Source organism: Grampus griseus, assembly GCF_964374135.1.
Source record: "Grampus griseus genome assembly, chromosome: 12".
NCBI classification, from domain to species: domain Eukaryota; kingdom Metazoa; phylum Chordata; class Mammalia; order Artiodactyla; family Delphinidae; genus Grampus; species Grampus griseus.
In genome coordinates this window covers 76,880,346-76,896,291 of record NC_139006.1, presented here as the reverse complement: position 1 = coordinate 76,896,291, position 15,946 = coordinate 76,880,346, and the positions used below count along the sequence as shown (strand labels likewise).

At 40.8% G+C, this 15,946-nt stretch overlaps 1 protein-coding gene across 1 annotated transcript; it reads right to left on the bottom strand.

Moving 5' to 3' along the window:
- Window positions 1-939: 939 nt before the first annotated feature.
- On the bottom strand, window positions 940-15,217 carry SERPINB2 (serpin family B member 2). The gene is made up of 8 exons (XM_082668060.1): window positions 15,155-15,217; window positions 11,041-11,220; window positions 7,491-7,610; window positions 6,038-6,166; window positions 5,410-5,527; window positions 2,677-2,819; window positions 2,029-2,193; window positions 940-1,712 (listed from the first exon to the last, which is right to left on the bottom strand). Exons 2-8 carry the CDS (start codon window positions 11,209-11,211, stop codon window positions 1,308-1,310), a joined length of 1,251 nt encoding a protein of 416 aa, XP_082524186.1. The 5' UTR covers window positions 11,212-11,220; window positions 15,155-15,217; the 3' UTR covers window positions 940-1,307.
- Window positions 15,218-15,946: the final 729 nt, after the last annotated feature.

The window sequence follows — 15,946 nt, the reverse complement described above, 5'->3', positions numbered from 1 at the left end:
CTGCGCCACCAGGGAAGCCCTTCCTTTGTTCTTAGGACTTAAATTATGTTCTTCTCTGATCCGCTCAAAAGCATTCAGTGCTATTTGAGAAAAACACACTTAGGCAATATTTCCCATTGTATGTTGCCCTTCTGCTCTTGAGCCACGTTCATCTCTACCCCTCTGAGCGCTCACCTCAATCAATGATTATGACCTTGATTCTATGTCTGGACCACTAGACTTGGTGTTTATTCCTGATGTCCTTGAGGTTTGAACACAGGTGTCCCCAAAGGGCTCTGACCCAAGCTATTCTTTTGAATTGCTATACCTTTTGCTGCTGTGAGAAGACAGCTCTAATCCATTTTTCCCACAACTCCATCCCCCCCGCCAACATTGGAGCTCCTTGCAAGACGGTCGCTTATTCCTTTGGCTCCTTTTTTTGTCATTTTTTTTTATTGGAGTATAATTGCTTTACAAGGTTGTGTTAGTTTCTGCTGTAGAACAAAGTGAATCATCTCTATGTGTACATGTATCCCCATATCCCCTCCCTCTCGCGCCTCCCTCCCCGCCACTCCCATCCCGCCCCTCTAGGTCATCACAGAGCACTGAGCTGAGCTCCCTGTGCTATACAGCCGCCTCTCCTTTGGCTCCTTTATTCTGTTTATTTTTTCTTGGTTCTCACAAATGAGCCATGATACCTGATTCCTGAGAATCAAGGTAAACAGGTCTTATGACCTAAAGACCCAACAGAATGACAACAAACAAATAGTTGTGTGGAAACATGTCTATTTTTAATATATTCACAACCTTCCATAAGTTACAGACACATCTATGTGATACATAATGCTAGAAATGCACACCACTCATATTTTCCTGTTGTTCAATGCTTTCTTCTAGGTTTTTATCACAGAAGGGCATGGAAGGACACCTGCTCGTCCTTCATTATAAGAACAAATAAGTGCATTTCCTTAGAAAGAAAAATAAGTGATGACATGCTTCTGTAACTGTATCAGCTACACTAGACAGTGAACAACAATAAAAAGCCATTATATAAAATAATAAATAATACAGTAAAAGGTAATGCAATAAAATAAACTAAGAGTAAGGAAGAACTAAGTGACATATCATCCCATTTTAGGAGACCAAAGGATTAATAGGGTGGTAATGTTATGACTGACAGATGTCCAGCTACTTCTGTATTTATATTCACTGGGTAATAGAAGTTGTTCAGAAAAACAAATATGTACAGAAGGTTGCTAAAGTTTCGGCCCTTAGAGCAATTCTGAGGCTTTTACCTCACATTACAACATCCTGTGCAGAAACGGACACTAGGGTGAGGCAAATCTGCCAAAAAAGAGGATGCTCTTGGTTATCTTGTGCATGATAAAGAAGAGAAAAGGATGGTCCGCCACAAACCGTGGGCCTCCATGGCCAGTTCTCCCCGACATAATGGCCCCAGTGCCAGCAGCTGCTTCAGTGCCCTGCTCGTTCACGTCCACAGAGGCTTGATGGAACACTTCAGACAGAAACAGGTCATTCTTTTCAGACATGCCTAAGAAATTGGCTTGGCCCTGGCTGAAGGCATCATCCATGCCCATGCTCGTGAGAATGGGCTTGAGTTCATAATGCTCTTCTAATTTGAACCGGGGGACATACACCTCCACATCATCCTCAACCATGGTGTCTTCGCTGAGCCACTTGTTGAGTTTGTCATAAGTGATTTCACTTTCCAGCTGCAAGTCCAAAAGCAAAACCAATGAGTGCTTAGCAGAGAAGGAAAACAACTTCTGATGTTAACAATCAGTGACTTTAACTTCACTGTAGCGTGGGTGATATTAAAATTTACTAGTTTGGTAAAAATTTTGCAAGAAAGTAGCATGTATGACATAAGTTTAAGCCTTTGAGTGAAAGTGTGAGACCTGGCACTGTTCCTCTCAACCAATTCACATATTTCCATGAGAAACTGCACACCATTTCCCAAGTTGTAGACATATGCCAAGGTAAGTTTAGCCCCAGAAGTTTAAAACAATGGAAGTTGGAATGCCTTACCAACTCCAAGCCAGTAGAACATTCAGCAATTTCATCTGGAAGCAACAGGAACATACTGACATATCCAGCATAGGGCAGTTCTAGAATCTGGACCTTTAGGTCTTCTATGTGTCCAATGTTCAGCTTTTCATGCAAGAACATCATCTGTACTTCTTTGCGCTGAGTCTAAAATTATTAAAAAGTAAAATATGAAAGTAGATACAAGATGTCAAAAGATTTACAATCAGACGTAAAAGAGAATGGGTTCTGCTTTCGTTCTGAAGAACTATGTTTCTAAAAATCAACAAAATAAATTATTTGTATACCCTGACAGTGGCTCTGATCTATTTAGCTTTTTCAAAATTATACCCATTAGTAATAAGATGGACAATTATAATAATACTGAAACACTTGTTGAGTACCTACTAGGGGCCAAGAACTCTGCAAAATCTCGTTGAATCCTTACAACAATAATTTGAGTTGGATATTATTATTAATCTAGTTTGACAGGTCAAAAAATGGAATAGAGTCAATCAACTATCCAATGTGCATAACTTATAACTGGCAAATTATGTGCAAGTATCAGTGAGTGGTCCCTAACTTTTCTTTCTCTATTTTGTCAAAGGCCCTAAAATATACGTTAAGAAAATCTGTCTCATTGTCTCGTACCAAGTTCACACGGAAAGGATAAAGCCTGTTTAATTTCTTCTGAAATGGAGTTTTCCAATTTCCTTTGAAGTAGACAGCATTCACCAGGACCATCTTGGTCTCTGCATCTATAGAACCTTCAGGTAACAAGTTTGGGATTTTGCCTACAGAAAATATGATATATGTTTAGGTTTCATGATTAAGAACTGTAAAGTTATCATGATTTCTTGAATCTTTTGAGTCACCATCAAACTCAGCATCCACATTTATCAAACTCTGCAGAGATGTTGACCTTCAAGCTTAAGTTTTTCTCTCGATTTACCTAAATCATAAGTAAAACTGAGACCAGATTTCTGAGGTTTGCAAAATCCAAGAGAAAATGAAGAAGTAATGCAATTAAGGTTTAGAATTACTATCAGACTTGGAAAAAAATTTTAAGTTCCTTTCATACTCTTTCTCAAAGTTTTGTAGTTGTATGAAGTTAGTTAATTCGGATGGGAGTGAAAAAGAGTCACTTAAGGAACATAATAGTGCCTTTCCACAGTACATATGTCACTAGGGCTCCTTCAAGATCTGGTCTAGACAGTCTATCCCTGTGACCCATTCATTGACCCAAAAACAGTTTTTTGGAAGTTGGGCTAGACCTACACCAGGAGTAGCACAGATTCATGAAGTGAGAAAGGAAGACTTGTCCTGGTGGGACTGAGAATATTGGAAGAGAGATTCTAAATCAGTCAGGAAACAATGTGTGATAAGTTCTATAAGAGAGCTAAATAATACAGAGAACTATGACATCACAGAGAAGGGAGTAAACAAGTGAGGAGTCAGAGAAGGTTCTCAGAAATGATAACATCTGAACGTGATTTTTTTTTTATAGTTGGTTTAAGAGACAGGCCACTTATAGTGAATACCTGCTCTGCAATATTTCAACCACTAAATACATTATTTAATCCTCACAACTACTCTAGTAGGTATTATTATTGTCATTTTATACAAATGAACATCATAGTAAGAGAGATTAGCAACCCTCCCAAGGTCGCAATGCTTGTCAGCTGGTCAGAATTCCACCGTCTTCCATTCCTACTGACAGACATAGGACACGAACAAAAAGGTCACTGTAGTCTGACCAGCTTCAGTATAGTCATTCAGTATTTCTATTCAATATATCCCTCAGGGAATTAAAATTCTTGGTTACCACAGAAATCTACTAGGACTTTATTTAACTCTGTAATGCATATGGAAAAACTAGTATTTGATCCTAACAAATAAAACAGAAATTGTCTCAAATTATTATAAAATTTTCTAAAACAATGAGCCCAAATGACTACTTGGCATTTTGGCAATTCCACTGATTGATTTACAGCCATTCAACACAAATGCTTAAAGAGAAGAGAAATTCTTGCTGTTCTCAAAAAAGCAAGACTTTCATGAGTCTCTTTAATTTTGCAATACCTTTTTACTTTCACTTCTGTTAATCTTCACTTTCCCTGCTTCATTTTTGTCAGTGGTGTGTCAATATTTTACAGCAGTAATTTAAAAATCTAGAAATGAAGAACTAAAGTAGATCAACTATTTTCAGAGAAACAAAACATTTTTTAAAAATTCTATAGAACTTAGTTCATGTGTTTTTTCCACTGTGGTAACGAAGAAACCAAGACACCACACTATGGCTTGAAACAATGTTTTAAACAGGAGGTAAATGAAAATCCATTTTTTGCATTAAGTTAGCAAACACTTTAAACATCCAATTGAAGAATTCCAGAATTAGACTAAGGCTCAGAAGAAGAGGGAACCCCAGCTTCACTACTAACAGGTAGTGGGATTTTGGATGGGAATCTAAGGAAAAAAAAAAAAGGTCATGAAGAACCTAGGGGCAAGATGGGAATAAAGACACAGACCTACTAGAGAATGGGCCTGATGATATGGGGAGGGGGAAGGGTAAGCTGTGACAAAGTGAGAGAGTGGCATGGACATATATACACTACCAAACGTAAAATAGACAGCTAGTGGGAAGCAGCCGCATAGCACAGGGAGATCAGCTCGGTGCTTTGTGACCACCTAGAGGGGTGGGATAGGGAGGGTGGGAGGGAGACGCAAGAGAGAAGAGATATGGGGATGTATGTATATGTATAACTGATTCACTTTGTTATAAAGCAGAAACTAACACACCATTGTAAAGTAGTTATACTCCAATAAAGATGTTAAAAAAATAAAATAAATTTTTAAAAATTAAAAAACAACAAAGAATTAAGGACATGCATTACAAAGGTAGAAGTGGCTTAGACAATCCAGGAGAGATGGAGCAGGGACCAAAAGAACTTGACAACATACTGACTCTGAATGGTGAAACAGAAGAGTTAAAATTTTATGATCCCTCCTTTTTCCATTGCTAGTATTCTCACACCAATTACTCATTTGAAGGTCACGCCTTTTTTCTTTGTTTTTGTCCACAGTAGACACAGAGTCACAATTATTCCAATACTGGTATGTCCTGTTAGAAAAGAGCTGTCTCCTCTTATATTCTATTCTAAGGTAATATCCAAAATCAGATTATTTAAGTACTGAATATATGTCTTCTATTAGTAGACCTCAATTATTTTTTTCTCACTTAAAACACCACGTGGCTCAACAAGAATCAGGTTACATTAATCAAAATAACTAAGGTTGGGAGTAAGGGCTAAGGATGGTTTTCTAAAAACTACATAAGTGCTTTCTAAGTGGAAAGAAGAGCAGAAACTACTTCCTTGGTTTTACCTTTGGTTTGAGTCTTGACCCAGGAATTAATCTTTTTTCTGGCATCTTCTGCACGTTCTAGGAAGTCAACTGCCTGGGGTTCTGTAGAGTAATATTTCTTGGAGAGCTGCATGTATCTCTTTAAAGCAAAAAAAAAAAAAAAAGACAAAGTTTACATAGAATATATACTGAACAAGCCTTGGTGTAATTATAAATTACAGGCTTCCTGTCAAGACTGGGGAGCCTGAGGTAGGGGTAGGGGTGGAGGTTGGCTAGGGGGGCTGATTATATGTGTTCTCTTGACCTCCACCCCCAACTCCAGTCCCAATTCTATTTGCTGTCCTGCACGCTTTGCATTATGACCACTGGGTACAAGGGGAGACGTCGGGTGTGGGGATAGAGGCTCTGGACATCAGCTGTGCTCTTCCTGACTTACAACTCACAGGTGGGAATTTTGCAGCAGGGAGAGAAAGCACCCACAGAGGGAGCATAGGGATAGCTGCGTTGGATAGTGTCCAATGGCCTTAGGGAGTCTAAGGGAACCCATGTGGAATTCTGACTCCCTCAGCATGAATAAGAGAGAACAGCTTTAAAACTGACCTCCCTGTAAGTTTGGGGCCCTGCCATTTAAATCGCACGTTTCACTTACTTCCCTGAATCTTGCAGACTTATCGCCAAACAGCTTATTGGCACTTTCCAATAAATACTCCCCTGTGGACGTTTTCATGGCGGAGCTGAGAGAACGGAAGGATGAATGGATTGTGTCTGCAGCTTGTGCCTTAAACAGAAAGGAGAGACTCTCTTTATGTAACTCAAGACTCCTAAACAAGATATTTCTTAAGCAATGGTATTTTTTCCAGTACATCAATAAAATGCTGTATTAAAGTATACTTTTTTCTTTCGCGTTAGAGGAATCTCTGAGGAAACATTGTTGATATGGATAATATCAGCTAATTTTTTTTATTTGTTTCAGATTTTACTGTGCCTACGGACTGGATTGAACCATGAAGTAACAAAGATCCTAGAAGAAAGGCTCCTTTTACAGTCTCCTGAACTACAAAGTCTGTAAGCAATTTTTATTATATTAAAATGTTGCCTTAGAAGTGTTCTTTAAAAAGTTCATAGAACTTCTGCAAGTACCGTTTTATAATTAAGGGGTAGTCTGTGAAGTGGAAAATCTGGGTTTTAGAAAGCAGGAAATTGAGGGAAATTCCAATCCCCAACCTGAAGTTTGTAAGCACGATGACACAAACAGGGCTTAGTCACCGCAGCGCCTGGGTGAAGCAGAGGTCAGAGCCCTGCAGCTGGACTGCTGTCCATTCAGACCTGGCAGCATCTCCATACTGAACGGGCCTCTTCCCCTCCTAAGTCCATAACTCCCCGGCTGACAGGCAGATGGAGCATCAGGATTCCCAAGGAGAAAGCTATGTGGGGTATCTCCCCATAACCTAACTTAGGAGTGTGATAGTGGAAGTTGTTTACCCATAGGAGCGCATCTCCTACAATGTAGCTGGATAGCTGGTGTTTAAGGAAATGGAGTATTGGGAAAAGAAATGACTACGTGAGATAGATTAGCTGAAGAGATTAGATAGATAGATAGATAGATAGATAGATGATACATAGTAGGTAGATAGATAGATGATAGATAGGTGATAGATAGATAGATAGATCATAGGAGATAGAAGGGGAGGACATAAAGGATATTTGAGGGTCAGTGACCTTTCATGAAGTCACCAAGCCGGGCCTTCTCCATTCCTCAATTACTTGTCACCCCTTACTCTGGAAATCTGCATCTATGCATGTGTATTCTAGGAGTCCCCACAATGGCATTAGAATAAATTATACATCCCCAACTAATGGCAGAGTGGGGTGATGGAATTTAGAAGTAGTCTTGGCCTGGAAGGCGTGAAGTCTGGATTCTACCCTGGCTCTGCCCTTACTTATCAGAGTAGGATATTTACTCAGGGACTGTGAGCCTTAGTTGTCTTTCTGTGAAGGAGGGAAGTTGTACTAGGTTCCTTCCCTGTCTAATACTGTGATTTTAAGACAAGAATATTCTGGAAATAAAATACAAAAGAAATAGAAATGGATGAGTCAGATACCTTCAGAATAGCATCAGGATAAGTGCCCCTCTGGATCTTCTGTGTGAATTCACAACTGGTGAAGATCTCTTGGGTGTCTGGGGCGACTTTGTGGTCTCCACCTTTGTTAAACTGAAGCACCTACAATTGGAATTCCAGAGAATTGGGTGCATTTTCCTGCTGCATTACGTAACTTTTAAACCAATGGCTCTCAAACTCCTCTTAATGGTCCTACTCTCGTTTCCTGTCTTTGTGTATGGTAACAAGCATAGATGCTCTTCATATGTAACATGTGTCAGCCAGCGGAAGTGTCCTTCACAGGACTCAGCACGAACTATTTTATGCTAATTCATAGGCTGGCCATTCTGACGGCAAATTGTTATGATGAGATGATTTATAACCTCTAAATTATCTAAATTATAACCCAACCCATAAGTTGCCTTGAAAACATGCCAGTATTCTGAAGGAAGCAATAAGGTTAACTCCCAATCTTGTATCTCTCTATTCAGTGGCCTTATATATTACACACTTCTAACCTGTCAAAAACTACCAGCCACAGCTAGCTTAAACATAAAAGCAGGTCACTCAATATTACAGGGATCACCTAAAATATTTGCGCATCCCTTATTTACACATAAAGAAATCCCACACGTCTGTCCATGTGGGGGGCAAATGGCAGAGGTAAGATGACAATATGAATCTCTTTATGTTGTCAGTGGCAGATCAGGATAGCAGTGAAGCTGGTAGGTGCACACTGGCCCCGGGAGGGCCCTCAGGAGGCCTTCCCCAAACTGGAGCCTTCCCAGCCTGGCTCAGCCAGTCTCAGCACCCCCGAGCCTGGCCCTGCTACCCACCCACTCCCACCTCCAACATCCTTTGGGTCCCATCCCCGTGGGGTCCCAGGAGAGGTAGATGTTCTGCTAAGGAAGGAAAGGCAGTCTTGTCCAGCAGGTGGTGAATCTCCAGGCTGGAAGGAGAGGTGTTAGGATTTGTGGGGTCTCTCTCTGCTCTTCAGATCACACATTATGAGTCTTACCTAATACTCTTTGAAAAGAAGTGGTCTGACTCTGCCGCCACGTAAGGGAAGAATATTTCATGTAACAGCTTCTCCGTTTGTCCTCCCTTTTAAGGAGACTGATGGGGTCTTGGAGCTAGCACTAAAGGCCTCCCGAGTCACTGCGAGAGTCGCTGCAGGAGGGGGGATGTGAGGTGACCCGGGCCACGCTGAGGGATGCACCCTGCCCAGAGAGGCGGCTCGGCCTGGGCAGGTCCGTGGCCTTACCCTAAAGAGAAGAGCTGGTAACAGTACAACTGCTGCTCTCACATCGCTTGTGCTCTGTAAGAGTTTATCCCTTCCACGCATTCCTTTATTCCATTACAACTATGTCACCTTTACCAGCTGTATCAATTCCCAACTGTGTGGCCTCTTCTTGCCCTAAATTTCTCATTTCTATGAAAGGACTATGGTAATCAGAGCACCTACCTCACAGGATTTTGTATTCTGTGGGTAAACTATAAAACGTTCTTAGAAAGGTGCCTGGCCAGGGCACTATAAGTGTCAGCTATGATAACTTTTAGTTCTAACACGTGCTTCTCCTATTCTTTCTAATCTTCACACCCATCTTGCCGGTTATGCATTTTCATTCTCCTTTTAAAAATATGAAAACTGGGCATCCCTGGTGGCGCAGTGGTTGAGAGTCCGCCTGCTGATGCAGGGGACACGGGTTCGTGCCCTGGTCCGGGAAGATCCCACGTGCCGCGGAGCGGCTGGGCCCGTGAGCCATGGCCGCTGAGCCTGCGCGTCCGGAGCCTGTGCTCCACAACGGGAGAGGCCGCGACAGTGAGAGGCCCGCGTACCACAAGAAAAAAGAAAGAAAACTGAGGCTCAGAGAGTTGAAATGCCTTCCCTCACACACCTGGTAAATGGCAAAGTTACCACCCAAACACAGGCAGGTCTGTCCCCAAAATCCCTGCTTCCTCCTCCAACCAAAGAGCTTCTCCTCGTTTTTTAGTAGGGAATTAACCAAATTTGTCTTTGAATTTTAAAATCTGCCCATGCAGCACAGTTACAAGAAAACTATATAAACCCCTTGTCCCATGTGCTGAAAGCACTTGCCAAACACAGAAAAGCTGTGTTGTGTCGAGTGACCAATAAGTTAATTTTCCTTTTGCATCAAAATCCCATTTTTTACTTACGTACCTAGAGCACTTCATTTGGCATTTGTCCTCAAAGAAATATTGCTTCTGATGCCTTTACATCTAAAAAATGAAGACCCTGATGTTCTCTAAAGTTTTTAATAGAGTTCACTGCACTTATTCTTTTCAAGGCAAAGAAAATAGAGGGAAGGAGTTTTGCAAAATGTTGCTGCTCTCAGATGTGAGCAACTGGGTTTTGTTGTAAGTCTTGATGTTTAAACTGCCACAAACGCAGGGAGTGACACTTCCATCCCTTTTCCTGCTGCAGTGAGATAGGCCAACGCTCTCTGTGGGCCACTCCAAACAAGACCCATCTTAAGTGGGTCACCGTGTACCTGGAAGGAGATATCCATCTATCTATATGCACACACTCAGGTGCGGTTCTCCTGGGAAACTCAAAAGTAGCCGGCAGCATTTTGGCGTGGCTGAAAACAGAATCCGTGTTGGTGAGAAACCAGAGCCTGTACTTAAAGCATTCAATTTTAATGTTTGTACACATGGGAATAGGAAAGAATTTTAATTATATATTACTTTGTCTGGTCACTGACCCGGGAAATACAGGATCATGTGAATTTTAATGGTGCTGAATTCATCCCATAGGACCATTGCCATGTACAGTTGAAGTAGTTCAGTATATTTCCATGGCCCCAGACTTAGTGAAAGGGTCCCCTGACTGAGCTGGTGTCAGCTTCCTTCACCAAGGAAGGAAGCCAGTGGCCTTAACAGAAATAGCTCACAATGCTGTCCCACACCCTGTCCTTGACTTTGAGGACTGGCCATCACGTCAGCCCCATTTTGTTGACATGAACTCATGGGGTTGAGAATGTTGGCTGAGGTCCTCTGAAGTCACACTGCTCTCTGTGCATCTCCCAGAGTGCGGAGATCATGGGTCTGGGATATCTTTTCCCTTGGTGACACTCTCTTAAAACCACTGGAAGGAATTCTTTACATGAATGGAAGGAACCTGAGCTAGGAGGGTGGAAACCAGAAGAAGCCCTGGGAAAAGTGCTTCATTCCCACTGCCACTCTCCCCACTGTGTTAAATGACACTTGTCTTAAAACCAATAGAGATAAAGCTTGCAAATACTTTGAAAAATATAAGCATTTATACTATCAAATATAAGACGTTGTCACTATTAACCCTTTCTAACCTTGCAGGGTAAGAAATTCTGGTACGATTTCTGCTGTCTACCACTGAGGGTGTTTGTGGTTTGGCTGTTTTATAGATTTGAATCTAAGGAACTTGTGTTGTAATGGCTTGTGATGATTGCTGACCTTGTTAGAGTCAAGATGTCTCAGGCATATAATCAGAGCAATTCTACAATTCAGTTCAGGAATCATTCTGTTCTAATTTGGAACTTTAACAGAAACTTACTTTGGCCATCTGGTCTGCAGTGTTGCCCCTGGCACCCAGGTAGATCATGGCCATGGTGGAGGAGATGCTCCATGGAGAGAAGAAGAGATTCTGGGTGGCAGCACTTGTATTTGCCAGATGGCTGAAGAAACTGAGGGCAAAGATTGTGTTCGCCTTGCAAAGTTCTTCCATTGTTTCAATCTAGAAGGAAAGTGAGGGGAAAAAAATAAACAGCTCTAAAAGATGACTCAACATTTTGAGTGATGTCAGCAGAGCAGTACAGGCTGTACCCTGCACGGGGCAGGGGTTCCCTCTCTGTTCTCCTTTCATCCAAGAGCATGAGGTAGAGCAGGGACAGCATCATCGTGATCCTGGGACCTGTGCAGCCACAAAGGGTCCCACACTCGGTACAATGCACTGCTCCCACAACCTTGCAATTCTTAATAATTTTAAACAAAGGGCCCTGCATTTTCCTTTGCACTGGCTACTGCAAATTATGTAGCCAATCCTGAGATAGAGGGAGCAGTCATGTGATGAGTAGTGGCACTCCACATCATAATAGTGATAATAACAGCAATAACAATAAATAGCCTTTATCGAAACCTTACTGTACAACAGATGCTGTTTTAAACATCTCACCTGTAGTAACCAGTTAATCTTTATGGAAACCCTCTGAGGAAGGCATTGCTATTCCTGTTTTACAAAGGAAGAAACTACTGCCCAGAGAGAAGAAAAGTGACGAGTGTCACTCGACTATAAGGGGAAGGACTGGAAATTGAAGGTGGTAGGTGGGTAGCCAGCCTCCAGGGTCATGTTCTCAGCCTCTGTGTTGTACCCACAGATACACACCACACACACACACACACACACACACACACACACACACACACACCCCACAGGCAAATACATGCATATTCACATGTATGCCACGTGCATATACACTCTGATTGGCGCCAATGGAGATGGTCAAACTTCTTTCAAATTCCTTGCTTCTAGAAGTGACCTAGACTCACCGTTTGAGAGTGGACATTTTTACACAGCCCTACCTCGCATACCTGCACCCCTCCACTCACACACACCATAGCCTTTCTACCAAAGCAACCCCTGAGCTGAGCAGTTCATTACTGGGAGAGCTGGAAAGGCCCCCTCCTCCCACCATCCCTAGTAGGGAAGTCAATGCCAGGTCCCATTGCAGGGGTGGTCCTGGGGCTATAGAACACACACACACACACACACACACACACACACACACACACACACACACACACACACACACACACACACACACACACACACACACACACACACACACACACACACACACACACACACACACACACACACACACACCATCCACCATCTGAAGATAAATAACAGACACGCCCTCCATGACCTAAGGTTCTGCATGCAGCCAAACGAACGCTTGGACACACCTGTTGATTCTGGCCGACAAACTGTATCTTATGCTTTCGTAGCGGCTTAAAACACACCCTACAATTACCAAAATCTATAAATACACCAAGCGACGCAGACACTCATCACCTACAGGAAACCTTCTGTGACAGTGGCTGGGGAGCTGCCCCGTGCCCCGTGAGGCACGTCCTGCAGCTCTTCAGGCTTGGACTCACTCAGCAGGGCCTCCCAGGCTCACATCACCCTAATCCATGGGTGTTTTATGTGAACACTTGGTTCACCAACATTTCTTTTGAAGAAAGTGATTGCAATTTGCGTCAAAATTTCTTATGGGAAATACCACTCAATTGTATTTTTTCAAGACAAAATGGTAAATTAGGTAAAACTTGTCCCCAGAACTCTCTCATGTCTTCTTGTCTCCTTTAATATTTAATATTCATGGGATCTGTATGAGGTAGATATTAGGATCTTTACTGTATAGGTTACATCCTGATGCCCAGAGAGGGTAAGCAACTTGTATAAGGTCACAGAGTTTGTATGTAATGGTGCAGGGATTCAAGCCCGGGTCTGCTTCAGAAACCCACTCTGTCCAATGTCGCTCACTGCTTTACCTGCTGGTGTTTAACCTCACTGCTGTGTGTAGGAGTTTAGGCCAGTTACTAGTTAGAGAAATACCAGAAAGAGGAGATAAAAAGAGGAAGGAAGCAAGTTTGTAACACTCCTAGAAGGCTTATTAAGTTAAAAAACTAAAATCGCTATTTTTTTCTCTTGCTTCATCACTGAGATTAGATTACCTTGGGTGGCTCAGAAATTTGTTTTCTCTTCCTTCTACAATTTAAAATCATCTTTATGATGAATTAGTCCTGGGTAGACCTTTTTTTGTAAATTATCTCAGTAACATTTCAGAAACAAACTGAGAATAATATAAATAAATATTTCTCTATTGTGTGAAAAAATAAATAAGGGATCAGAGCCAGAAAAATCAATGGAGGCCTCTCCTATACCTAATTCTTTAAAACGACCTCCATAGTCTGTCACTTTGACACTAACAAACTTTAAGTGTCAAGACAAACTATCAGAGAGGGTTTTAATGCCACGTTAGGATTTCAGTTGACTGTATAAAGAAATAAAAAATGAATTAGGACAGAATTGGATCATCCCAGATGCATGTACTTCTTTTAAAAGTAGTCTAAATTTTATCTTTAAGATCAGGTACAGTTAACTGCATTTATCATAAAAAATAATATGTGTTGTCTATATTGCAGTTACCAAATTCCTTCGGCCTCACTGCCTTATTTAACTTGCATAATTACTTGCCCACTAAACCTAGTAATTCCTATTATAGCAATGAAAATATGAAGATGTTGATTGCACAGCTGGTTTCAAAGCCTAGATTGAATCTCAGCCTTCTGATTCCAACTCTAGTGCTTTTCCTACAGACCTTTCAAATAAGGTTTGAGAAGTTTATATTTATATATATATATATATATATATATATATATATATATATATATATATAGTGTCTTCTGATTCTCTAACAAATCCACACCTTACATTTAGGTGAGAGTCTGCCTAAGAAGACCATGTAAAACTGAATCACTGAGTGACATCAGATAGCATAACCTCTTAGGTAGCACCTGTTGTGAATTTCTTAACACCAGAGTTACACAACTTTATCAGCTTCCGGAGGTTATATTCCTAATCAACATTGAATATTCTCTTTAGAAGAACAAACGGATGAAAAGCATATGTGGGGCTGGGCTCCATGATGTCTGTGTCCGTTCCTGTAAAACAAGTTGACAGATGTGCCACTGAAACTTGGCACAGGTGACAAAGAACTTGGGAGGTGCTGCCAGAGCCACTACAACAGTTGCTGTGCTCGTTGGCATCGCAGGTTAGATTTCAGTTTGCTGTAGCATTTTAAATAATTTTTTTTGCAACGACACGGTGCAGATATTCTGAAATTGACCACAAAAATTAATGAGAACACAGAGAAAACAATAACTTCAAGGAAATTTCCCTTTCAAATTACCAAATTCTCCCTCCACAAAAGTAAAGACATTTTCTGATATTTGATGACTTTCATCATGAGTAATTGTTTGTCTATGGGGTATTAAATGATTTATTACTATTACTGAACTATTACTTCAGTCAATCCAGCAACTAATTTGGCTGATTTTTCCCCTCTCACTAGATTGACTGATTATTGAACTAAATTCAATAAAGGTATTTTGGTACTGAACTGACCCAACCCAACTTCCTGCTTAATTTCTGATTGTTTTAGATTAAAACCTGAGTCATCTTTTTTGCCTTTATTATATGTATACACAATTTATAGATTACTTTCAGTTGCTAAATTAATACATTTTAATTGGTCTAGCTATTCTCATCAAGTTCAGTGCCAAACACTAACTAGTAAAGAATATACACATTCTAAGCTGTTTGGTAAAATTGACATCACAACCTAAATGTACCTTTTGGTTTGATGAATGTTACACAGGCCTTTGCTGGCCTCTGAGATTTAAGATGAGGTCTTGCTATAAATTTAATTCAAATCTAGAACTAAAATATTCTCAAACAAACAACAAAACAAGAAAACACCAGTAAATTTTCACCCGTCTTCTAAAAACATCCCACATTTTAATTTTCATTATATTAATAATACCAGTGTGCAAAATAAAACCATATTTCATAGAGATAGACATGGACATGACTGAAATACCTGGTTATTCTCTGTCTGACAAGAAACGGTCCTCTGAGAGTTGTTAAGAGTTCAGGCATGGCGACGACCGGTTTTATAAAGCTCTGCCCCTCCCACAGAGCATTTTCTTCTCTCTCCTTCTAATCTGTATCCTTTGAGTGAGTCAACATTTTACTCAGAAACACATCGTTAGGATAGAATTGCTTGTTTGCTAAGGCATCATTTAAGAAATTTGTTGGGAGGATGATGTCATTCAGAAACTTAAGAATTTGGCAATATCTACACATGCCTGTAAAAACTAGCTAAAACCTGTCAGCTGCTGTTTGTTCTTGTTCTCATAGTACGAAATTGTTGTTTGGTACTTGTTCTCATAGTACCAAATTCTGCAACATCCCTTCTGTCTTTTGACAAGGGTGGCCTGGGAGCTCTTTGCAATACTTAAAAGCAATGGAATCCTTTCTCTTCTGAATCTAAGCCGCCCCCAAGCAATGCTTTGGGAATGGAAAGAAAAAAAATACCACTTTCTTCCTTATAAATTCTCTATTTTATACCGTCTTACATTTTCTCAAGCTATAATTTCCTGTGTAATTCTGGGTTCCGCCCTAATATCCTGTCACAAACCACACCCAAAGATCTTCTCATTTGCCCTTCTTTAGAACATAGATCTTATGTTTAAACAATGAAAATCCACTGTGTACTTTAAGTTGATTTTTAACTCTATAAATTATAGGTGTTAAGTGGAATTTGTGATGTCGAAAACATGATTCAGAAAATTCACTAGATTTTTAGATACAACCAAAGGAATTTGAGGAG